The sequence below is a fragment of the Ranitomeya imitator genome, chromosome 1, assembly GCF_032444005.1.
Source record: "Ranitomeya imitator isolate aRanImi1 chromosome 1, aRanImi1.pri, whole genome shotgun sequence".
Lineage (NCBI taxonomy): Eukaryota > Metazoa > Chordata > Amphibia > Anura > Dendrobatidae > Ranitomeya > Ranitomeya imitator.
The window spans coordinates 1,185,406,547-1,185,433,161 of record NC_091282.1 but is presented as its reverse complement, the minus strand read 5'-3'; the positions used below and the strand labels follow the sequence as shown (position 1 = coordinate 1,185,433,161).

The 26,615-nt window shown below is 42.0% G+C and overlaps 2 protein-coding genes across 3 annotated transcripts in view; one reads left to right on the top strand and one right to left on the bottom strand.

The window, feature by feature from the left end:
• Positions 1 to 26,615, top strand: part of SORCS2 (sortilin related VPS10 domain containing receptor 2) — a 1,198,559-nt gene that overhangs the window by 1,002,522 nt on the left and 169,422 nt on the right. For both annotated transcript variants that reach the window (XM_069744776.1, XM_069744775.1), the window contains exons 7-8: positions 2,187 to 2,305; positions 14,091 to 14,180. In XM_069744776.1, the coding sequence (XP_069600877.1) occupies positions 2,187 to 2,305; positions 14,091 to 14,180 (209 nt within the window). The remainder of the gene's footprint in view (positions 1 to 2,186; positions 2,306 to 14,090; positions 14,181 to 26,615) is intronic.
• LOC138657552 (uncharacterized) lies at positions 16,405 to 17,690 on the bottom strand. The gene is made up of 2 exons (XM_069745320.1): positions 17,487 to 17,690; positions 16,405 to 17,395 (listed from the first exon to the last, which is right to left on the bottom strand). The coding sequence occupies exons 1-2, from the start codon at positions 17,666 to 17,668 to the stop codon at positions 16,405 to 16,407; spliced, it is 1,173 nt and encodes a 390-aa protein (XP_069601421.1). The 5' UTR covers positions 17,669 to 17,690.

Below are 26,615 nucleotides of genomic sequence, written 5' to 3'. Positions count from 1 at the left end.
AGGAAAAACCCAATGTGGCTAAACAAAGAAGTAAGACAGGCAATTAACAGTAAAAAGAAAGCATTTGCACTACTAAAGCAGGATGGCACCATTGAAGCTCTAAAAAACTATAGGGAGAAAAATACTTTATCTAAAAAACTAATTAAAGCTGCCAGAAAGGAAACAGAGAAGCACATTGCTAAGGAGAGTAAAACTAATCCCAAACTGTTCTTCAACTATATCAATAGTAAAAGAATAAAAACTGAAAATGTAGGCCCCTTAAAAAATAGTGAGGAAAGAATGGTTGTAGATGACGAGGAAAAAGCTAACATATTAAACACCTTCTTCTCCACGGTATTCACGGTGGAAAATGAAATGCTAGGTGAAATCCCAAGAAACAATGAAAACCCTATATTAAGGGTCACCAATCTAACCTAAGAAGAGGTGCGAAACCGGCTAAATAAGATTAAAATAGATAAATCTCCGGGTCCGGATGGCATACACCCACGAGTACTAAGAGAACTAAGTAATGTAATAGATAAACCATTATTTCTTATTTTTAGGGACTCTATAGCGACAGGGTCTGTTCCGCAGGATTGGCGCATAGCAAATGTGGTGCTAATATTCAAAAAGGGCTCTAAAAGTGAACCTGGAAATTATAGGCCAGTAAGTCTAACCTCTATTGTTGGTAAAATATTTGAAGGGTTTCTGAGGGATGTTATTCTGGATTATCTCAATGAGAATAACTGTTTAACTCCATATCAGCATGGGTTTATGAGAAATCGCTCCTGTCAAACCAATCTAATCAGTTTTTATGAAGAGGTAAGCTATAGTCTGGACCACGGTGAGTCATTGGACGTGGTATATCTCGATTTTTCCAAAGCGTTTGATACCGTGCCGCACAAGAGGTTGGTACACAAAATGAGAATGCTTGGTCTGGGGGAAATTGTGTGTAAATGGGTTAGTAACTGGCTTAGTGATAGAAAGCAGAGGGTGGTTATAAATGGTATAGTCTCTAACTGGGTCGCTGTGACCAGTGGGGTACCGCAGGGGTCAGTATTGGGACCTGTTCTCTTCAACATATTCATTAATGATCTGGTAGAAGGTTTACACAGTAAAATATCGATATTTGCAGATGATACAAAACTATGTAAAGCAGTTAATACAAGAGAAGATAGTATTCTGCTACAGATGGATCTGGATAAGTTGGAAACTTGGGCTGAAAGGTGGCAGATGAGGTTTAACAATGATAAATGTAAGGTTATACACATGGGAAGAAGGAATCAATGTCACCATTACACACTGAATGGGAAACCACTGGGTAAATCTGACAGGGAGAAGGACTTGGGGATCCTAGTTAATGATAAACTTACCTGGAGCAGCCAGTGCCAGGCAGCAGCTGCCAAGGCAAACAGGATCATGGGGTGCATTAAAAGAGGTCTGGATACACATGATGAGAGCATTATACTGCCTCTGTACAAATCCCTAGTTAGACCGCACATGGAGTACTGTGTCCAGTTTTGGGCACCGGTGCTCAGGAAGGATATAATGGAACTAGAGAGAGTACAAAGGAGGGCAACAAAATTAATAAAGGGGATGGGAGAACTACAATACCCAGATAGATTAGCGAAATTAGGATTATTTAGTCTAGAAAAAAGACGACTGAGGGGTGATCTAATAACCATGTATAAGTATATAAGGGGACAATACAAATATCTCGCTGAGGATCTGTTTATACCAAGGAAGGTGACGGGCACAAGGGGGCATTCTTTGCGTCTGGAGGAGAGAAGGTTTTTCCACCAACATAGAAGAGGATTCTTTACTGTTAGGGCAGTGAGAATCTGGAATTGCTTGCCTGAGGAGGTGGTGATGGCGAACTCAGTCGAGGGGTTCAAGAGAGGCCTGGATGTCTTCCTGGAGCAGAACAATATTGTATCATACAATTAGGTTCTGTAGAAGGAAGTAGATCTGGGGATTTATTATGATGGAATATAGGCTGAACTGGATGGACAAATGTCTTTTTTTCGGCCTTACTAACTATGTTACTATGTTACTATGTTACATTCGTCTGGCGGTGGTCGGCGCCGTCTCGCTACGCCAAATCTCATCCTAACTACAAATAAAAGCAGTCAATATTTATATTGTGGAAAACGCCATTCGTCACTTCCAGATACTTAATGTTTCCCACTATTGATTCCGCTCCGCAGGTTATCGATATGTGACATGCCAGATTCAGAACTGCTCTGACAAAACACGAACTGTTCAGTTCAATGGAGACATTGATCGCAGTTCTCTGACTGTACAGGATGATTACATCTTTCTGAAGGTACGTGCCATCACATTAATATAGCTGTGAGCATCGTGAGGAATCACGTAATGCCGTCTAAATGGAAGGATCACATCGATAATGCAATGGAGATGTGTTACTAAATCGACTGCCCTCAATTATATTATATTCCCTGGGTCTGATGCTGCTCCGGTGTCCTTTATTGTCTGCAGTGCTGATGATGTGACAGCGCTGCAGCCAATCAGTGAGCTCAGCAGCTTGTGCCGTCAACTCCGGCAAAGCCACTGATTGGCTGCAGCGGTGTTAACGTGATTTCAGTGCTAGCAGTGATCACCAGTGACATTATACACAGAATCTCTGTATAAAGTGTAAAGTGTACGTGTACATGTGATACAGTGACTCACCAGTGACGTCTAAAGGTGAAGTCCTTCATCTTCACTTTTCTTCTTCATCTTGCACAGACCGCTATCACTTTTTCCTGCCGGGATTTGTCTCTGCAGGAAATAACAGTCAGCAGTGCATAGCAGACACTGGGAACAGAATCGGAGACTCAGGGCTGGATCCGGGGAGGGAGAGTAAAGCACAGTTTGATTTTTTAAAAACAAGTTAAAGCTGGAGGACAGGGGTCTTCCAAAACCGGGAAACCATTTTTTAATACACAATTCATTTTTTTCCAAAAACAAGGCATTTCCCCACCTCCCTGAATAGCTGACTGCTGATGTGTTCAGGCAGCTGTCAATCATAATGAGGAGATGGCAGCATCGGGCTCAACAGTCCAGCCGATTTATCACTGCGTCCGCTGTGTTATTTATTTATTTTTTTGCCTGATTTTCAAACAGTATAAAATTTTTTGTGATTTTTACACCATGTGCCGATGAGCAAAAACTCTGCTTTTTTCAGCTGCTTATTTTCTGCTGATGACGGCACAAATACACAGTAGCTATCTACTCTTCTTATTGGATTTTTGCTGCTGTTTCTAATGCGTTTTCCACTTTTTTATGCATTTTTTGTGCAGCAGTTTTTTTTTATAATGCATATTTAATGAATTAATGCTGGAATTCTGCATTTTTCCATAGAAACCTAAAAGGCAAAAAATGCACCAAAAACACAGAGTCTTTAAATACACAGTGGGGATGGGTTTTCCCGAAATCGCATCAATTTTTCTGCAGTAATATTCATAGCTGTATTATTTTTTGCACATATTATTATACCGAAGGAGCGGGGAGACACACATTTATCTATTTGCAAAGACTGAAATTCACTTCTACATCCGCAACTTATATTAACAAATTTACAGCTCCTGACAATTTACACTGCAGAAATGTTTTGCATATGTGAGTGAAATTTCTTAAAATCTCATGTACTAAGCTGGTACTGTAAAACTAAGCACATTTTCGGCAAGCAAATATGCAGCAGAAAATCCACAGTTTTTTTTGTACTGGGGGGGACATAGCCTTGGCTCCTTTTATCCCACTTTTTCGTTTTTGCTTTCATCAAACACAAAATAAATACATTTTGGCGAGTTTTACCAAATTGGTGAAGATCCAAATGACCACCAGGAAAGGGGGCTTGTGTTCCACACTTGAATTAATAGGTTGCTGCATTTATATGCTGCCACATAATTAAATCTCTAGGGGACCGTCAGAGATTACAACATGGATTGCTCAGATACATCTTTGACAGTCCCATGGGAATTGAATAGAGCGGCAGCAATCATGGGCCGCTATTTGCACAGGAATCACAACTTTTCCATTCTGGTGCGGGTCCCAGCTTTAGGTTCTCCATTCAACATGCACCCACCTCATATAAGTGCATGTAAATGAGAAATATCTTTACTGATGGATATATATATGGGTTCAGGCACCTATGGTGTTAATGATTATACATTAATAACATTACATTGTATAAAAAAATCAATAGGCATGTCTTCTGCCGAACTGGAGAACGTAATGGATTCTTCCAAGGTTACAAAGACTCGCACTTCTAACTTGCCAGTTTTAATCAGAAATGGCTTCTGTTAGAAAATCAAAACCCTCGCCTCCTGAAATCTATCAGTGCACCATCTCCATTATTGCAAAACTATGATCTTAACAAGCACCATAATTGGCTAAAAGGGGTCTACATAGAATCAGCCACAAGACAGACTACTCCTGGGGCTTCTGGTGTTACCAGTGTTCTAGTTACAGTCCAAGCCACTAAATGTATTTGTTCATCTATATACATAATTGTCTAAGGGGTACTTCCGTCTGTCTGTCTGTCCTTCTGTCACAGTTATTCGTTTGCTGATTGGTCTCGGCAGCTGCCTGTCATGGCTGCCGCGACCAATCAGCGACGGCCACAGTCCGATTAGTCCCTCCCCTACTCCCCTGCACTCACTGCCCGGCGCCCGCTCCGTAATCCCGTCCACTCACCGCTCACACAGGGTTAATGGCAGCAGTAACGGCCCGCGGTGTAACGCGCTCCGTTACCGCTGCTATTAACGCTGTGTGTCCCCAACTATTTACTATTGATGCTGCCTATGCAGCATCAATAGTAAAAATATGTCATGTTAAAAATAATAATAAAAAAAAAAAACCTGCTATACTCACCCTCCACCGCCTTTCTCGCTCCTTGCCACGCTCCCGGGACCACTCCATTGCAACCGGCAGCTTCCGCTCCCAGGGCCGGTGTTTGACAAGAACCTGCCGTGACGTCACGGTCATGTGACCGCGACGTCATCATAGGTCCTGCTCACACCAGCCCTGTGACTGCAAGCTGGCGCTTGCAATGCAGCGGTCCCGGGAGCGTCCAGAGGAGCGGGAAAGGCGGCGGATGGTGAGTATAGCAGGACTTCAACGGGCTATAGGTGAGTATATGTTTATTTTTTTTTTAAGTCTCTATACTACGTGGCTCTGTGCTGGGCAATATACTACGTGACTGGGCAATATACTATGTGGCTAGGCAATATACTACGTGGCTGGGCAATATACTACATGGCTGTGCAATATACTACGTGGCTGGGCAATATACTACGTGGCTGGGCAATATACTACGTGGCTGGGCAATATACTACGTGACTGGGCAATATACTACGTGGCTGGCAATATACTACGTGACTGGGCAATATACTACGTCGCTGGGCAATATACTAGGTGGACATGCATATTCTTGTTGTTGCAGTGATTTTCCTTTTTCCAATCGGAATGTCCACGTTGTAGATTCAGACTGAAGGCAGCAAAACCATTAGGGAACCCATATGGAAACAAGGAATGGATAACACGTGTGAAACAAACCAGAATGTGTTAAACCTTAGATTCCTCAAAGAACCCCCCTTGCTTTTACTCGGATGACGGATTTACTCTTACTTGGCTTTCTCTCATGCAGCTTCATCAAGTCTTCACCTGGAATGGCTTCCAACAGTGTAAAAGTGCTTTGCCTTCACTCTGCAGTTCTTTACTGTTAGGGCAGTGAGAATCTGGAATTGCTTGCCTGAGGAGGTGGTGATGGCGAACTCAGTCGAGGGGTTCAAGAGAGGCCTGGATGTCTTCCTGGAGCAGAACAATATTGTATCATACAATTATTAGGTTCTGTAGAAGGACGTAGATCTGGGGATTTATTATGATGGAATATAGACTGAACTGGATGGACAAATGTCTTTTTTCGGCCTTACTAACTATGTTACTATGTTAATTCTTCCCAAACCATCTCAATTGCGTTGAGGTCAGGTGCTTGTGGAGGCCATGTCATCTGATACAGACTCCATCTCTCTTCTCATTGGTCACACATCCATTATATTGCCTGGAAATGTGTTTTGGGTTGCTGCCCTGCTGCAAAATAAATGTTTGATCCACTAAGTGCAAACTAGATGAGATGGCTTGTCGTTTGAGAATGTTGTGATAACCATGCTGTGTGTTTCCTGTATTTCTAATAAGTGACTAAGGCCCCTTTCACACATCAGGTTTTCGCCGTCAGGCTAAATCCGGCTTTTAAAAAAAAAAAAAAACTGATCCAGCGAAAGCTGTCACCGGATCCGGTTTTTCCTCATAGACTTGTATTAGCACCGGATTGCACCAGATGGCCTCACGTTCGTCCGTTTTTCACCGGAAAACGGGTTTTCCTGTGCCTGGAAAAAACGTACAAAGTTACTTTTTTTGTCTGCGGCGAAAAACCAGACAGCGTCGGCTTTTTGCTAGAATGGAAGCCTATGGGTGTCGGAAAACGCCGGATCCATCAAATTCCGGATTCCGACGCCAGATTCCGGTCTTTTTAACTGTGTATGCTCAGATTTTTTTAGGATCCAATTAGCTGGATCAGCTAGTCAGATCTGTCAAGAAAACGGATCCATTGCATCAGTTTTTCACAATCTGTGACAGATCCGATTTTTTTCAACATTTGCCCGATTCAGCCTGACGGCGAAAACCTGTTGTGTGAAAAAGGGCCAAAGGCTGCTTTCACACATCAGTTTATCGCCACATCCGACTAGCTGATCCGGCAAAGTGTATCCTAAAAAAATCGGAGCATGCTCTGTTTAAAAAAACGGAATCATCAGAACACAGGACATATTTCCTTTTATCTAACATCACATTTTTCTGTTGCTTAGCTAAAACATCTCTTTTCTTCTTGTTTGTGGACCTCAGTAGTGACTTTGCAGCAATTGGACCATGAAAGCAGCTTCTCACAATCTCCTCGGGAGTGTTAATATTGAGATACTGTATGTCTGCTACTTGATGTCTGTGCTTCATTTTTGTGGGCTGTTAGCTGAGGTGCTATGAATTTGTTGCTTCTGAGCCTGGTTTCTCTGATGAACTTATCCTCTGCAGCAGAGTTAATTCTTGGTCATCCTTTACTAGGGCAGTCCTCATTAGAGCCAGTTTCATCATAGCAATTGATGGTTTTCATGACTGCACTTGAGAATACCTTCAAGGCGCTAGCAATTTTCCAGATAGCATCATTCTTTAAGACATGAAGGTCAGTCAATGTAAATTCTCTTTACTCAGTTCAGTGGTTCTTGACATATTATGGCTTAGAATAATTGAGGAATAGGGTTCCAACACTGTTCTGCAAAACACCTGATGGTTATAAACACTTTCTGAAGACAGTGATTCCACAAATGAACTCTTGAAGAGCACGAGTGCTCATTACTCGAGTTTGCCTAGGGTGCTCGAGTGCCTAAGTGACATGTTCGAGTCCCTGTGGCCATAAGTTTCCTGGTTGTAGGACATTTACAAAACGTGGGATTGCCTGTGTTTGTCAGGCAATCCCCGCATTTTTTGTGGCTGTCTAACAATCACTAAACATATGGCCGTGCAGACTTGAACATGTCACTCAAGCACCTGTGTTACTTCACCCTAGGCAAACTCGAATAGCGAGCACTTGCGCTCATCACTAGAAGCTATTCCAGGTGACAACCTGATGAAGTTGCTTGAGAGAATGCCAAGGGGCAGTAAATCTGTCATCAGAGTAATGCTGTGTAGTGCATTATGAATGAAGAAACAAATTAATAATTATAATTCAAATGCAACTGGACAGATGCCAGCTACACCATATCACTGATCACTCACACTGAGTCTGGCACTGCTACAGGCTCCTCTCCTATCTCTATCTCTCGCTATTAATTAAACTTCTATATTATTTGCAGACTAGTACTCTTATTTGTTTCTGTTTCAATGCTGCAGTTATAAAACACAGTATTGTCTGGAATATTTGGCAAATCTTTTGGGGTTTTCTCTTCTTGTCTCAATTGTTGAGCTGTTAGCTTTGACGTCCTCTCACTATTTTAAAATTGCTGCTGCATTCTCTGCCTCAGCTTTTATTCGTGCTCTGGCTTTGATAGTCCCTCCTACTTGGCTGCGCTATATAGTGTGATGTGATAGCAAGCAAGGCATTATGAGGAAGCCCCTGGTGTTACACCTGAAGTCATGTCAGCCTTCTGTGGCTAATGAAACCTTCTGCCATGTGTAAAATGTCAGTGGCCATTATATTGGTGACTTGATCTAATCGCAAATTCTTCAAATTTGCCAAGACCTGTGAGTTTTAGGTTCCATACACTCACATACCAACTGTATAAATACACATAGCCACAGATATTTATATATGTACAGTACAGACCAAAAGATTGGACATACCTTCTCATTTAAAGATTTTTCTGTATTTTCATGACTATGAAAATTGCAACATTGAACATTCACACTGAAGGCATCAAAACTGTGAATTAACACTTGTGGAATTATATACTTAACAAAAAAGTGTAAAGCAACTGAAAATATGTCTAGGTTCTTCAAAGTAGCCACCTTTTGCTTTGATGACTGCTTTGCACACTCTTGGCATTCTCTTGATGAGCTTCAAGAGGTAGTCACCGGAAATGGTCTTCCAACAATCTTGAAGGAGTTCCCAGAGATGTTTAGCACTTGTTGGCCCTTTTGTCTTCACTCTGCGGTCCAGCTCACCCCAAACCATCAGGTCATCTGGCATAGCACCCCATCACTCTCCTTCTTGGTCAAATAGCCCTTACACAGCCTGGAGGTGTGTTTGGGGTCATTGTCCTGTTGAAAAATAAATGATGGTCCAACTAAACGTAAACCGGATGGAATTGCATGCCGCTGCAAGATGCTGTGGTAGCCATGCTGGTTCAGTATGCCTTCAATTTTGAATAAATCCCCAACAGTGTCACCAGCAAAGCACCCCCACACCATCACACCTCCTCCACCATGCTTCACGGCGGGAACCAGGCATGTAGAGTCCATCTGTTCACCTTTTCTGCGTCGCACAAAGACACGGTGCGTCGCACAAAGATGTCTAATATGGACTCATCAGACCAAAGCACAGATTTCCACTGGTCTAATGTCCATTCCTTGTGTTCTTTAGCCCAAACAAGTATCTTCTGCTTGTTGCCTCTCCTTAGCAGTGGTTTCCTAGCAGCTATTCTACGATGAAGGCTGCTGCACAAAGTCTCCTCTTAACAGTTGTTGTAAAGATGTGTCTGCTGCTAGAACTCTGTGTGGCATTGACCTGGTCTCTAATCTGAGCTGCTGTTAACCTGCGATTTCTGAGGCTCGTGACTCGGATAAACTTATCCTCAGAAGCAGAGGTGACTCTTGGTCTTCCTTTCCTGGGGTGGTCCTCATGTGAGCCAGTTTCTTTGCAGCGCTTGATAGTTTTTGCAACTGCACTTGGGGACACTTTCAAAGTTTTCCCAATTTTTCGGACTGACTTACCTTCATTTCTAAAAGGATCAATGGAAACCCAACCGTATGACCTCCATTAATTTAATAGAATAAAGGGACCATAGCATTTAAGACTGAGCTGCAGTCCCTGTTTAGTGATGATCATACTCACTTTTTTCACTAAATTATATCATATTCTTAAAATTATACCATCAGTGTTTACAGGAAACACCCAAAGGTGTCTTTCTGTTAAGCAGAAGCTTTAGAAATGTCTTAACTGATTTCAAGAGAACTTAGAGATGTTACCTGTTACTGGAAGCCTCAGAGCTATGACCTTGCTTACCAGAAGCCTCAGAATTAGACCCCTGCTTACCAGACTCTACAGAGGTATTCGCCTGCTTACCAGAAGCCTCAGAAGTATGTTACTGCTTACCAGTCTTCACAGAGGAATGCCCCTGCTTTCCAAAAGCCGCAGAGGAATGCTCCTGCTTACCCCTGCTGCTTACCAGAAGCCTCAGAATTAGACCCCTGCTTACCAGACTCCACAGAGGTATTCACCTGCTTACCAGAAGCCTCAGAAGTATTTTCCTGCTTACCAGTCTTCACAGAGAAATGCCCATGCTTTCCAAAAGCCTTAGAGGAATGCTCCTGCTTACCAGAAGCTTCAGAGATATGCCCTTGCTTTCCAGAAGCCTAAGAATTAGACCCCTGCTTACCAGACTCCACAGAGGTATTGCCCCTGCTTACCAGAAGCCTCAGAAGTATGTCCCTGCTTACCAGTCTTCACAGAGGAATGCCCTTGCATTCCAGAATCCTCAGAGGAATCTCCTGCTTACCGGAAGCCTCAGAGATTTGCCCCTGCTTACCAGAAGCCTCAGAAGTAGACATCTGCTTACCAGACTCCACAGCAGTATGAACCCATTTATCAGCAGCCTCAGATATGTGCCCCTGCTTACCAGTCTCTACAGAGATATGCCCCTGTTTACCAGAAGCCTTAGAGATATGCTCCTGCTTACCAGACTCCACTTAGGTATTGCCCATGCTTACCAGACTCCACAGAGATATGCCCGTTTACCAGAAGCTTCAGAAGTAGACCCCTACTTACCAGACTCCACAGAGGTATGACCCCATTTACCAACAGCCTCTGAAGTGTATCCCTGCTTACCAGACTCTACAGAGGTATTGCCCCTGCTTACCAGAAGCCTCAGAAGTACGTGCCTGCCTACCAGACTCCACAGAGGTATGCCCCTGTTTACCAGAAGCCTTATAGGTATGCCGCTGCTTGCCATAAGCCTTATAGGTATGCCGCTGCTTGCCAGAAGCCTCATAGGTATGCTCCTGCTTACCAGAAGCCTTAGAGGTATGCTCCTGCTTATCAGAAGCCTTATAGGTATGCCGCTGCTTGCCAGAAGCCTTATAGGTATGCTCCTGCTTACCAGAAGCCTTAGAGGTATGCTCCTGCTTACCAGAAGCCTTAGAGGTATGCTCCTGCTTACCAGAAGCCTTAGAGGTATGCTCCTGCTTATCAGAAACCTTATAGGTATGCTCCTGCTTACCAGAAGCCTTGGAGGTATGCTCCTGCTTACCAGAAGCCTTAGAGGTATGCTCCTGCTTACCAGAAGCCTTAGAGGTATGCTCCTGCTTGCCAGAAGCCTTATAGGTATGCTCCTGCTTACCAGAAGCCTTAGAGGTATGCTCCTGCTTACCAGTCTCCACATAGGTTTGCCTTTGCTACTCTACAAGTATGAAAGTGATGCTGTATTTGATCTTTCTGTAACTTTATCTGAAGAGTACATAACTGTTCCAGTGTTCAGTACAATAAATAATCAAAAAGCCAGGCACAGCAGGATGTATTATACAATCCCTTTGCCCCATAAATCTACGCAATCTAATTAAATTCTGTGTGGTGTCCGGCCACTTCACTGTTACCTCCTGAATCTCCTGCTTATGTCAAAATAAAGAATTTAAATCAAAAGTGCTACCAGCAGCAGATAGGGGTAATTCATTTTGCTTGACATTCATGCTGCAGTGATGAGGAGGGACAGTGATTGATGGTATAAATGGCTTCTTCCTTTATGAACTGCACATTGTCGAGATATGATGCGAGGTTGAGTGATTTATGAAAATGGAAGGTAAACATAGGTTCTGCTGCTACATGGGAATTTACAATCACGGCTACCTCTAGGAACATCAAGTACTGGAAAACCCTTTTTTTCCTACAACAGTTCCTGAAATTAGCTCATGAGGTGTGTGGGCAGCGTTTAAATGTGGCTACATGGAGAGGTTCAAAGAAAATAACACATAAACACATAATCATATAGTGACTATGCAGACCAGATGAATGGTTGCCGATCTTGCCAATCTTGGTGGAACTAGCCAGCCATCTAATGTGTATTTTGGCATCCTAATGTCATGATCCGGTCCGGGTTTTAGTCCTGTCTCCCCTTTTCCCGGACTGATCTCATGGGTTAACTTTGCTCTGCCTCATTCTGAGTTCAGGTTTGCCATTTAGCTCCGTTGCATCCTGCAGGCGGTGTCAGTTATAGCTTCTGCCTACGGCATGAGTAGCTGGCTCTGGTTACATCCTGATTTGTCCTGCTGTGATACCTGACTGTTCCTGTGTCTGTTTATTCTCCTTCCCCCATTCTGGCTCAGTGTTTTCCCTTTGTGTTTGGACTCTGGTTCTTGACTCGGCTTTGTCTCTGACCTGACTCTGTTTTTTGCTCCTGGTACTTCTTCTTCCGTCTGGTATTGACCCTCTGGTGCGTCTCTGACTCTGAGTTGATTTCCCCCTTTGTGCTATGTTACTCTCCTGGTTTTGACGTGGCATGTTTGACTACCCTGTTGCCACCTGGTGGTGGCCTCGCTGCATCACTGCAGGTCTGCTATGGCAAGTGTTGCAGTCTTTCCTCCACTCTACTGCCATCTAGTGGAGCGTACATCTACCTGCATAGCTACGGCATGACACCTAACTCTCGCCTGATTTCGATGAAAAGAAAGAATGAGCATATTGGATTTCAACATGCCCAATCCTTTTGTTTTAGGGGAAATAAGCTGCTGTGCCTGGCAGCATCTTACTCCCTTCTCCAATACAAAACATATACACGCTCATCCAAATCAAGCATGCATGGGAGTAGTGGAATTAGATGGAAAGTTTCTAACCCCCTGAAACCACCCACAGAATGCAACAGATATGAAAACCAATGTATCAAACGTATGCTAATAATAAACAGATTACATCGGTAAATTGCATTTCATATCATGTACTGATTCTGAATATCAGACTGTATTATACTCCACAGCTACAATCACAATTCTGCTGGTTGTTGCTGAAAATGGTAAGCAAGGTTTTCAGCAGATGCATGCTTGAAGCCATACCTTAGCTCCTGTAATAGAGGGGATGAAACCATTTTTTAACAGAATTGTAAACTATCTGGTGTAAAGACTGAACTTCCCACAATGCAATTCCCCAAACTAAAAGTAATGTAATGTATGTACACAGCTATTACACCAGCAGAATACTGAGTGCAGCTCTGGGGTATAATACAGGATGTAACTCAGCATCAGTACAGGATCAGTAATGTTATGTATGTACACAGTGACTGCACCAGCAGAATAGTGAGTGCAGCTCTGGGGTATAATACAGGATGTAACTCAGGACCAGTACAGGATCAGTAATGTAATGTATGTACACAGTGACTGCATCGCACCAGCAGAATAGTGAGTGCAGCTCTGGGGTATAATACATCATGTAACTCAGGATCAGTGCAGGATCAGTAATGTAATGTATGTACACAGTGACTGCACCAGCAGAATAGTGAGTGCAGCTCTAGGGTATAATATAGGATGAAACTCAGGATAAGTAATGTAATGTATGTACACAGTGACTGCACCAGCAGAATAGTGAGTTCAGCTCTGGGGTATAATACAGGCTGTAACTCAGGATCAGTAATGTAATGTATGTACACAGTGACTGCACCAGCAGAATAGTGAGTGCAGCTCTGGGGTATAATACAGGTTTTGTATCTCAGGATCAGTACAGGATCAGTAATGTAATGTATGTACACAGTGACTGCACCAGCAGAATAGTGAGTTCAGCTCTGGGGTATAATACAGGAGGTAACTCAGGATCGGTACAGGATCAGTAATGTAATGTATGTACACAGTGACTGCACCAGCAGAATAGTGAGTGCAGCTCTGGAGTATAATACAGGATGTATCTCAGGATCAGTAATGTAATGTATGTACACAGTGACTGCACCAGCAGAATAGTGAGTGCAGCTCTGGAGTATAATACAGGATGTAACTCAGGATCAGTAATGTAATGTATGTACACAGTGACTGCACCAGCAGAATAGTGAGTGCAGCTCTGGAGTATAATACAGGATGTATCTCAGGATCAGTAATGTAATGTATGTACACAGTGACTGCACCAGCAGAATAGTGAGTGCAGCTCTGGAGTATAATACAGGATGTATCTCAGGATCAGTAATGTAATGTATGTACACAGTGACTGCACCAACAGAATAGTGAGTGCAGCTCTGGAGTATAATACAGGATATGTCTCATGATCAGTAGAGTACAGTATGTGCCATTTTTCTTATTATCATCGTTTAATAATTGTGCTATATGAAACGCATTAATATTATTATTTTACAATTTGCTTGTGACTTTTTTTGCAGACAACAGCAGGAAACCAGAGTAAATACTATGTATCCTACCGGCGAAAAGACTTTGTGCAGATGAAGCTTCCAAAATACGCTCTTCCAAAGGTGAGCTAAACAGCTTTTCTGGTACACGGCGATGGACCGCTGGCTGTTCTCAGGATGAGGCCGGCGTCACACTCGGCGTAAGACATTACGGAACGTATTATACGTCCGTAATACGCGCGTAATACGCCAAAATGTCTCCGTAATCTCTTTCCGTAGTTCTTGCGTAGCCTAGGTGTGGTCGCGTATTTTGCGCATGTACTGGTCCGTGTGTAATCCGTATGTGATCCGTATTGCGTTTTTGACACGCACCATCACAAAATGGACATTTAACGGTTTTCAGGCCTGCAAATCATTTAAACCATCATTACCAACACTATTTAAGCCCTCGACAACAGGTGTACCCCTCCCATATGCCCTATATGTTCTCTAGCATATTTTGGCTGTGTTACTTTGACCTTACAAACATGTCTGACCATGTGTATTTAAGCACAACTCAGCGGGTGTTGCTTCACTGGGTGTTGTCTCGTCGCTTTGGCCAGCCATATCCGGTCAATGCAGATCCGCGAAGGAGGAGACGAAGATTGTGGGTGCATCCTCCATTGACACAACGCCAGAGTAAAGGACATTTCCAGAGACTCTATTCAGCTTTGAGGGCCCATCCAGACAAATTTTACCTGTATACTCGCATGTCCATCAGGACTTTTGACATGTTGATGGAGATGTTACGTCCTGGCCTCACCTATCAGGACACCTGGATGAGAAAAGCCATCTCTGCTGAGGAGCGTCTGCTCCTAACCTTACGGTATGTATTTTGACCTTTTATATTTTTGTATGTTTGCCAATGTGTTTTGTCCTACTATGTTTCAGTTACTTTACTTAGACATGAAGCCACAAGCACATTTCTAAAAATGTGGGTAATATTAGAGTATAGTAATAATGTGAAATGACCCTTTTTGCTTAGTCAATAATGACTGCGAAAATTAAATAGACACTTGTGTTTCTTCCTGTTTTCATATTCCTCATGTTTTGTTTTTTTTCCTTGTTTTGCAGCTTCCTGTCCACAGGCTTGTCCTATGCGGGTCTACACCTGGAGTTTCTCATTGGGCGTTCTACCATTTCAGTCATTGTTAGGACAACCTGTTCCCAAATATGGCTGAAACTTAACGAAGTTGTGATGCCGGAGCCAAAAATGGAGGATTGGGTCAAAATCGCCACTGGTTTCCAAAATAATTGTGACTTCCCTAACTGCATTGGAGCTGTGGATGGGAAACATATCAGGGTGCGTAAGCCGCCGAACTCTGGTTCCCAATTCTACAATTATAAGCAGTTTTTCTCTGTAGTTCTGTTAGCAGTTGCTGACAGCAACTACAGGTTTATAATTGTAGACATTGGGGCCTATGGCCGAACTGGAGACTCTAGGGTCTTCAATTCGTCCATAATGGGTCGGCGGCTACGTGACAACCAGTTGAACCTCCCACCACCACAACAACTCCCAGGCTCCAATGCGGAAGCAGTGCCTTTTGTTTTGGTTGGAGATGAGACCTTCCAACTGACGAGGCACGTCATGAGGCCTTACCCCAGGCGCAACCTTGACCACCGGCGGAGGGTGTTTAATTTGAGACTTTCCAGGGCACGGAGACTGGTTGAGTGCGCCTTTGGAATTCTTGTAGCCAAATGGCGGGTTCTTCAGTCTGCAATTCAGCTGAGTGAGGCTTCAATCAATGAAGTGATCAAAGCCTGTGTAATTCTACATAATTTCACCCGAATACATGATTGTTCGTCTACTAATTTGCATAATCACGTCATGAACAATCATAGTAGGCCTACCCCATATGTCCCTCCTCCGCGACGTCCCCTTTCTGGACTAAAAGTTCGTGATGTGTTCACAAATTATTTTGTGAGTCCTCAGGGTGCCACTCCCTGGCAAGACTAGGCAATTTTGCATGTGTAATTTGTTATTTGCTTAAATTTTGGCATTACCAATGTGGAAAATATGTCTGCTGTGTTTAATTTGTTCACATATGGTTATGATCATATCATGTGTGTGTGAGGTAATAAGAATGAACAGAGTGCATACATAGTTTTTTTGGTAGTAACGGCAAATTTACTTTTTAAACTTGTTTTTAGATTTTCTTTTTTTTTTGGCATAACAAATCTTTGGCCAAAAAAAGTGCAACATTTTTTTTTGGGAACCAAAACACAAAGTAAAATAAAAACATTACAGCTTGCTTTTTAAGCCCAATCCAAACCTAATTTTGGAAAAAAAAAAAAGGTGTACCCAAAATTACAAGTCCTGGTACGTAGGAAGTGGAGAAGTGGATTGGTCTGTGTCAGCATCAGGTGGCCTTTGTAGGCCCAATTGTCCAGCAGCCTGTGCGGATGTTATAGTGGCCTGCGGGAAATTCTGCCTGCTCTGATGCTGGCCACTTTGATGAGTGGGGCCAGGATTTGGGAGATAACCCTGATGTTGCTGCCCATATGTGCGGGAATCATACCCCAACCCAAAATGACCATATTGTCCAAACCCCGGTTGGGACCAGCCTCCAGCACTGGGTCTGGACAAGTGGCCATATTGGGATGGGTGCTGATATCCTGCAATATGGTGCTGAGGTTGCCATTGTTGGTTAGTTGTGGGTTGGGGTGGAGGTGTTGGCTGACGTAGAGGGGGTGCTTCAGATCCTTGTTGCGCATGCAGGCCTTGTAATCTCTGAGGCCGCAGAATATTATCAGGTGACATCTGCCACTGTTCAATCATCTGCATCAGATTGTATGGGTTATTTGGGGGGGTGCATGCGTCAATAAGGATCTGAAAACACCCTCTCAAACGCAGCCTCAACTCCCGCTCTATGGAGCGTAAATACTGGGCAAGGCTCCGTGTGAATCCCTCCTCCCCATCATCCTCTCGAACCCGGGCCAAATAGTTCATGACCCCAGCATCCACATTTCTCCTGCTTTGGCGAAGCTCTCTCCTGCGTCGTGCACGCTGGGGTCTGACTGCAGCCTGTGGGGATTGGTCCAGGGCAACAGTTGGGCTGCTGCTATTCCCAGGGTCATCCTGGCTAGGTGCTGGTGCTGCTGCTGCAGAAGAGAACTGTGGGGCCTCTTGGTTTTCTTCAGCTGCAGCTGGAGCTGGGTGGCCAGATGAGGAAGATGCTGTAGGTCTTGCGCCGGAGGGAGCAGCAGATGGACCAGCCACCTCTTCACCTTCTCCAACTGGGTCAATGACCAGTTCTGAGTCAGACCCTGTCTCCCTGTCAGTGAGGTTAGACTGAGTTCTGCAAAAGATAAATTTGGACAGTTACTATGTTATTTGGAATTATCTCTCAGCATTAAAAAATTAACCCAGTTTGAGATGTTTTTACTTACGGCCTGAGGTCCATGCTGGGGTTGAGAAACGTAAGCCGATCAAAGTAAATGTATTTTTTTTTTTTAGGAGGGGCCCCGGCTCCACTTTTCTCCCGCTGCTGCCTCTCCCTCCTATACTGGTCACGGATACTCCGCCACCTTGTTGTTACATCATCCACTGAAACAACAAAAAATACACACATTGCTTAGACCATTATGCAGAGTGCTCACACAAGGTGTAATGGAGGACACAGATTTACGGGTAGCATAGAAAGAGGCTTTTGTGGCTCACATTAAGCAAGAAATTTAACAAAAAAACACAATTATGAAGCAAGGCCACAAGGACAGAGTCAGCTAACCTCTATCCCAGAAAAACAAATTACTGGAAAACAATGTTAGTAAGGGCACACCTGTTCTAAACCTTCATGAAATCCATTTATCATATCCAGCACCATGTATATACTGCTTGGATTTATATTACTTTCAGGAAGAATTAATAAATTAAGGTTTAGCAATTCAAAGTAGTAAGGGCCTGCTGTTTAGCAAGAACATTACATTGCAAACATGGGTGTACTTACTTATTTGTCGCTGGGCCGCACGTGGCTGCTGGTCATACTGGGGGAAGAGGGAGCCACACACGCTCCTCCATGCTGCTTGTTTTACTGCCCTGTTCGCATAGTTGGGGTCTCTTTGGTCCCAGATTTCTGGCCTCTCCTGTATCAAAATGATCAGCATGTCTACATTAATTATGCTGGCCATGCTCAATCTCTCACTCCGTGGAGGCGTGCAGCAGACTTCCGGGTTCACTGTCTGGCTTTTTCAGCTCATTAGCATGTCTCACCTGCCTGATTGAGGGCTTTAGACAGTTCCGGACATCTGCCAGTGAGTAGCGTATTTCTCGCAAGTCACACGCATGGTCCGTATGCATTCCGTATTATACGCTCTCCCATAGACTTGCATTGGCGTATTTTTTGCGCAATACGCTGACAAACGCAGCATGCTGCGATTTTGTACGGCCGTAGAACGACGTATATTACGGATCCGTAATATACGGCTGATAGGACTAGACCCATTGAGAATCATTGTGCCGTATGTTTTGCGAGTTTTACGGACGTAGATTCTGCGCTCTTACGTCCGTAAAACTCGCATGTGTGACGCCGGCCTGAGGGTTTGTATAAACAATGCATTCTGATATCAGAACCCAATGATTACACAGAGATGAGAACAGGAACCTCACCGCTGTGTGTGAAGGCTGAAGCTACAGATGTAAACAGCTGTGCCTGAGGCAGCACACAGCAGTGCTAGCCTAATTGTACTGTCTGTATATTAACGCCAGCCAGTCAGCTGATCTGTAGGGGCGCGGGGAGTCTGACCGCCAGAAATCAGATATCAGAAAATAGATAAACTGTAGATTGATACAGACAAAACAATAGTAGATAGATGGATGATGAGATTGATAGATATGAGATATATAGATAGATAGATAGATAGATAGATAGATATATAGATAGATAGATAGATAGATAGATAGATTTAAAAAAGTCCACATTATATGGACTAAAACATTGCATTTAGCCAATAAAGTCCTTACTCTTTGCAATTGGAATTTTGTAGATAGATAGTATAGATGATAGATAGATAATAAATAGATAGCTAGATAATACATGGATAGTTAAATATAGATGGATAGATAGATAATAGATAGATCGATAGATAGATGATAGATAGATAATAGATAGGTAGATAATAGATAGATAATAGATATATGATAGATAGATAGATAATACAGTTAGGTCCATATATATTTGGACAGAGACAACATTTTTCTAATTTTGGTTATAGACATTACCACAATGAATTTTAAACAAAACAGTTCAGATGCAGTTGAAGTTCAGACTTTCAGCTTTCATTTGAGGGTATCCACATTAAAATTGGATGAAGGGTTTAGGAGTTTCAGCTCCTTAACATGTGCCACCCTGTTTTTAAAGGGACCAAAAGTAATTGGACAGATTCAATAATTTTAAATAAAATGTTCGTTTCTAGTACTTGGTTGAAAACCCTTTGTTGGCAATGACGGCCTGAAGTCTTGAACTCATGGACATCACCAGACGCTGTGTTTCCTCCTTTTTGATGCTCTGCCAGGCCCTCACTGGTGGTTTTCAGTTGCTGTTTGTTTGTGGGCCTTTTTGCCTGAAGTTTATTCTTTAACAAGTGAAATGCTGCTCAATTGGGTTGAGATCAGGTGACTGACTTGGCCATTCAAGAATATTCCACTTCTTTGCTTTAATAAACTCCTGGGTTGCTTTGGCTTTATGTTTTGGGTCATTGTCCATCTGTAGTATGAAATGACGACCAATCAGTTTGGCTGCATTTGGCTGGATCTCAGCACACAGTATGTCTCTGAATACCTAGAACTCATTCGGTTGCTTCTGTTCTGTGTCACATCATCAATAAACACTAGTGACCCAGTGCCACTGGCAGCCATGCATGCCCAAGCCATCACACTGCCTCCACCGTGTTTTACAGATGATGTGGTATGCTTTGGATCATGAGCTGTACCACGCCTTCGCCATACCTTTCTCTTTCCATCATTCTGGTAGAGGTTGATCTTGGTTTCATCTGTCCAAAGAATGTTCTTCCAGAACTGTGCTGGCTTTTTTAGATGTTTTTTAGCAAAGTCCAGTCTAGCCATTTTATTCTTGATGCTTATGAGTGGCTTGCACATTGCAGTGAACCCTCTGTATTTACTTTCACGCAGTCTTCTCTTTATGGTAGATTTGGATATTGATACGCCGACCTCCTGGAGAGTGTTGGTCACTTGGTTGGCTGTTGTGAAGGGGTTTCTCTTCACCATAGAGATTATTCTGCGATCATCCACCACTGTTGTCTTCCGTGGGCGCCCAGGTCTTTTTGCATTGATGAGTTCACCACTGCTTTCTTTCTTTCTCAGGATGCACCAAAGTGTAGATTTTGCCACTGCAAATATTGTAGCAGTTTCTCGAATGGGTTTTATCTGTTTTCGCAGCTTAAGGATGACTTGTTTCACCTGCATGGAGAGCTCCTTTGACCGCATGTTTACTTCACAGCAAAACCTTCCAAATGCAGCACCATACCTCAAATCAACTCCAGGCCTTTTATCTGCTTAATTGAGAATGACCTAATGAAGGGATAGCCCACACCTGTCCATGAAATAGCCTTGGAGTCAATTGTCCAATTACTTTTGGTCCCTTTAAAAACAGGGTGGCACATGTTAAGGAGCCAATTTTAATGTGGATACCCTCAAATGAAAGCTGAAAGCCTGAACTTCAACTGCTTCTGAATTGTTTTCTTTAAAATTCATTGTGGTAATATCTATAGCCAAAATTAGAAAAATGTTGTCTCTGTCCAAATATATATGGACCTAACTGTATATAGATGATAGATAGATAGTAGATGATAGATAATAGATAGATAGATAATAGATAGAAAATAGATGAATAGATAATAGATAGATAGGTAATAGATGATAGATAGATAATAGATAGATAGATCTATAGATAAATAGATACTATATAGATCGATAGATAGATGATAGATAGATAATAGATAGATAATAGATAGATAATAGATAATACATAGGTTATGTAGTATACATAACCAAAGAATCCACCAGTGGACTTGCCACCTCAAGAAACACTATTAAACAGCAAAAAACACCATACCAGTATGCAGGTGAAGACGAGGCATAGGCATACATTTAAAACAAATATATTTTATTGAAGCATTAATGAAATAACAAGACAAGGAATTTCAATGAAAAACTGATGGCAGGCAGAACTAGCAACTAGTATATAATAGGTAAAGCCACTCAAAAAGCACCATATCATACTGCTGAATAAATATTAAAGCGTGCGTTATGACCAAACAAGGTCTATGAAAGCACGATATATTACTAGACACATAATACTAGCTCAAAAAATGCAATGCATAAATAGAGGATAAGTAAAAATACACACAGCTCCTAGGAGCATATATATCTGTAAAGTCAAAGCCTAAAACAAGGGGCTTCTAATCCTCCAAGCAGTATAACCACCAATAAAAACTGGCTAAAAAAATGTGTCTAGCACAGCAAGGTAGTGCAATAGTATCCAGTCTGCAGAGCGACATTCATTGCGGACCGGCCCGCTAATAGCGGTTCTATGGTAAAAAAGTGGTAACTTACATGATAATATGTCTCAATCCTGCGTGCCCACCAGTGACCCCGACAGCGCCGTTTCGCCTTGTGGCTTCTTCAAAATAGGGGCCCCTGTCAATAAACAATAAAGACACCAGTTTTTTGCATGCCATTTGCTATTGAGTGCTGCCCACTTTTTCACTTTTCTTTGCTTTACTTAGAAAGACAGACAGAACTAGATGCATATATTTTTTTTAGCAGCATTCGGCTTGGGCTCGAGCCATGGCAACTTGATGGACAAACAGAGGCCGGACAGACATCTGTCTGAGATGGTTTAGTGAATCCTGCACTGAGCAGGGGGTTGGACACGATGACCCTGGAGGTCCCGTCCAACTCTAACATTCTAGGATTCTATGAGTGATCTGTAGGAACATTGATCTTGTACTTAGCCTAGATAGGTCCACCAGGTTCTTCTCTGCTATAATCTTGATTATAACAAGCCATCTGGTTGCTGGTCTTCTTGTTCCTTCTGGTCTTCCGACCATGATGTCCTTCTCCAGTGATTGCTCTCTTCGTATGATTTGTCCACAGTAAGTAAGTTGTAGTTTGGTTATCCTTTGCTTTGAGTGACATTGTCTAGCTTAATTCGTTCCAAAATTGATGCTTGTTCTTCTTGCCATCCACGGTATTGATAACCTCCTTCTCCAGCACAACATTTCCAAGGTGTTGATTCTTCTTCTTCTGTCTTGTTTCTTTAATGGTATAATTATGGTATTTTTGATAGCATTACTCCGGGATGCTCTTTTTTTTCTGTTACAAAGAAATAAATATATCCAAGTAGACAGAAGCAGATGCGACACTCACCAATGTATGAAAAAGTCAGGTACTTTATTCCAAACATGTGAGGAACAGCAAGAAGAAATGTGAAATACGAAAATGATTTGTAATCCCAGAACGATAAAGTATATAGACAATAAAAATGCTTCTTTTAATTCTCCAGGTTGTTTTATTTGCTTCTGCAAGGAAAGACAGATTATATTCCAACATTAGATTTTTTTTTTGCCTTGCATAATATGTACAAAATACATGTGAAGAGGTGATCAGAAGTATATATATAATGTGGCCAAAGATTATGTCACACAATCTAAAGAAATATATACAAATATATACAGTAAGTTGCAAAAGGACAAAATAGTATAAATAAATGGGACTGTGAGGCTATCCCCTCAAGGTCTCCTCAAATCCATAGAGGACAATGCAATGAGCTAAACGCACCCCAACGCCAGATCACATATCCACGCTACAGTTTTTACTGCCACAACTCGCCGTTTTAAGACTCCCGCCCCGGGATGATGCCCTACTACACATAACTTTGCCCAGCATCTGATCGGTACCCTCCTTCCACTTTCGCAAACGCATTGTAATACAACCAAGCTCTACTTTCCCTCTTTGAGGTTGTGGGTACGTTTAGAGCAGCAAGTAACAAACATATTACATTTTAGATTTAATATACAAAAAAGAGGTGCAGTGCTAATAAAGTCACAAATAAATGGAAAAAACAAAAAAATGAAGAGACATCTATATTAGGCCCAAACAATGCAAAAAATAAAAGGGTTACATACAGAAACTTCTGACGGATGGAATCTGTGAGATGTCCGGGCAGAAATGATTCTAGATTGTGAGCCCCATCTGGGACAGTGATGATAATGTGTGCAAAACTGTAAAGCGCTGCGGAATATGTTAGCGCGATATAAATAAAGATTATTATTATTATTATTATTATTAAATGAAGACAGGTCTACAATGCATGTTGTATCTCATGGGTCTGACAATTAGTTTTTCAGGATTGGATATTGGGTTTCATCCACATCTCACCCCTTTCTTGGCATAGTGAGAGGAAGATGGCTGACTGTATGCATGGAACATTGGTGCAAAGACATGATTGTAATTTGTTATATTTTCCTAGTAGAATAATATGACCACCATATTTCCAAGTTCAATTTCACCCTCCTGGACACACCAAACACCATTATGATTATCCAGAATTCGATTTTATATTACACTTCTTTGTTTTTCACACGGTCAGTATTTGGTCAGTATTTTACATCAGTATTTGTAGTCAAAATCAGGAGTGGAACAATCAGAGGAAAAGTCTAATAGAAACACGTCACCACTTCTGTATTCATCACCCCCTCCTGGTTTTGGCTTACAAATACTGAGAGTGTGAAATACTGACCAAATATTGAGCGTGTGCATGTGGCCGAAAACTGAAAATCTGGGCACTTGAACCCACAGAAGTGAGTTTAGGCCCTTTGATCACAGACAGGGCCGGACTGGCCATCTGGCAATGCTGGCAAATGCCAGAAGGGCCTCTCTGGTCATGGGCTGCCTTGTCTGCTATGTTGTTAAAAGAATCCGTGTTCTCAAGACACCCATACTGTTAAGAGTTGTGACGGAGCACAAAGTCTCTGACTCTTTCACTAGCTTGAAAAATACATAGAGCAAACTTTTTTCTATCAGGAACGGTTGGCTCCTTATTAATTTATTGCTCGTTAATTTAACTACTCACTCTAATATCACTGCGGCCAAGTGTCCAGTGATATTAAATTTTTATTTATGTACTCCATAATGCAATCCATAGCAGTGTACACAGAAGCAGATGGAAAAGTGTGTACAACAAAAGACAAGAATATACAATAACAAAAAATACATGTATAGCCTGTCGGCAGGATATATGGTGTAATGGTGGCTCCAAGTCGCCAGCTGGTTGGGTGGCAAGTGTGTAATAGAGGAGGTATGGCGCCAAAGGCCATGGCAATGGTTCCTGATCGAAGAACAAGAAGAAGCGCTTGGTATTCCACATTCTTTGTATCATGTTTGGAATAAACTTGTAAATATGATACACAACTGTATATATATATATATATATATATATATATATATATATATATATAACATTCTAATTTTATTTATTACCAAATTATAAAATAATAAAAGCAGAATGGAAAAAACTCAACAAGGATAAAATTGACAGGAGGTCACATAATATCAAAAATCAGTGATTGCTAGTATACATCAATTGGATACAATAATAATAATAATAATGTGATTATTAGAATTTGGTAATAAATAAAATTTGAATTTGATATATACATAGTTGTGTATCATATTTATAGGTTGATACACAACATTGGATCACTTACTATTGAATGTGTTAATGTTTGGAATAAAGTAATGTATTGGTTGCACAGATGAGTGCGGAATACATTTCCATCTTTCTACATATGTTTAATTTTTTTGACTGTGATATATTTAATTTGGACATAGATATTTTTTCCTTTTGATGCTGCACAGGAATGATTGTGCCGAGAGTGCCGATACAAGCTTCTATGGATTGATTTTTTTTTTCTTTTACAAGGCCATTCATCACGGCAGGACTTATCTAGTTCTCACAGTGGCATCAATTGTTCAGTGCTATGTGGAAACAGTAATTTGGTCGTACAGTCTACTTCTAAGCAAAACTTCAATGGCAAGAAAGAGACTAAAATGGAACGATATCTCTTTACTGTAATAAAAAAAATTCCACTCAAATTATACAGGGTGAAGGAAATATGAGGGAATTCTTAACTACATACATTTCTTAGAAAATAAAATGAGGATTTATTATTATTATTATTATTATTTATTATTATAGCGCCATTTATTCCATGGCGCTTTCCAGGTGAGGAGGGGTATACATAATAAAAACAAGTACAATAATCTTGAACAATACAAGTCACAACTGGTACAGGAGGAGAGAGGACCCTGCCTGCGAGGGCTCACAATCTACAATGGATGGGTGAGGATACAGTAGGCGAGGGTAGAGCTTGTCGGGTCGATCGGTGGTTACTGCAGGCTGTAGGCTTGTTGGAAGAGGTGGGTCTTCATGCTCTTTTTGAAGGTTTCGATGGTAGGCGAGAGTCTGATGTGTTGTGGTAGAGGATTTATTTACAAACTGCACTTCGTAGCTAATCACAACACGGAATGATGACAGCAGCAGGGGAAGAATGTGTTCATATTGTAGGAGAAAGTGACCTTGTCCACTCATGTTATTACATAAGTGAGGACCGGGCTTATTATGCCTGAAGAAAAGTCATAAAGTGGATTGTGATAGAATAATCTGTAGGCAGTCAGGTCATGGACTTACTACAGCAGCGAGAGAGAAGTGTGATGATCTTGTGGAAGGCAGTGACTAGAGATAATTGGATTAGGCAAACTTTAAATTCACCAGCTCGCTCAAATTTTTACAGGAAATTTGAATTGCTGAGAAGTTAATTTCTGCTAATATAATACCTTTGGCGCGTGATTGCGCAGAACCCAGTAAATTCATCAAGGGTGACGGTGAGGAGTACAGGAGCGGAGGAGAAGGTGAGTAAGGAGGTGAATATGAGGATTTTCTTTATTCTTTACATATTGCATTTATTAAGCTCTGGGGTCTGGAGACACCCTGAAGTATAATAAAGTACGTACATTAACGCCATGACATGCGACATAACCTTGTGTGCACCTGCTCAGGGGTCCTAATGAAGCCCATTGTGAGAGGTGTGGGGAATTCATTGAGAGCGGTGACAATCTGAAGATGCAACAAGGGTCGGATGAGGGATTAAGGAGTGGAGGGGCTGGAGAGGAGAGCGGTAAGGTGAGTATAAGGATTTATTTATACTTTTATGGCCTTTTAGAGTTCAGAAAAATGGCAGACGATGGCCAACATTTTGCTGAATCCACGAGGAAGAAAATTACAAAAATTTTGTATTTTGGTGAATGCGGATTTTTGTAAAATTGGAGTTGAATTCCACTCAAATTTATTCACTCGTGTTTAGCTGTGACTAGTGATGACCAAGTATACTCGCTGCTCGGGTTTTCCCGAGCATGCTAGGGTGGACTCTGAGTATTTGTGACTGCTTGGAGATTTAATTTGTGTCGACGCAGCTGCATGATTTGCGACTGCTGGACAACCT

Bases quoted from the DNA above. Each gene is read 5' to 3' on its own strand.
- LOC138657552 (XM_069745320.1), bottom strand. From the start codon at position 17,668: ATGTGTGTATTTTTTGTTGTTTCAGTGGATGATGTAACAACAAGGTGG. The intron at 17,396-17,486 runs GTAAGTAAAAAC...TATCTTTTGCAG, and splicing joins CCCAGCATGGACCTCAGGCC to AACTCAGTCTAACCTCACTG.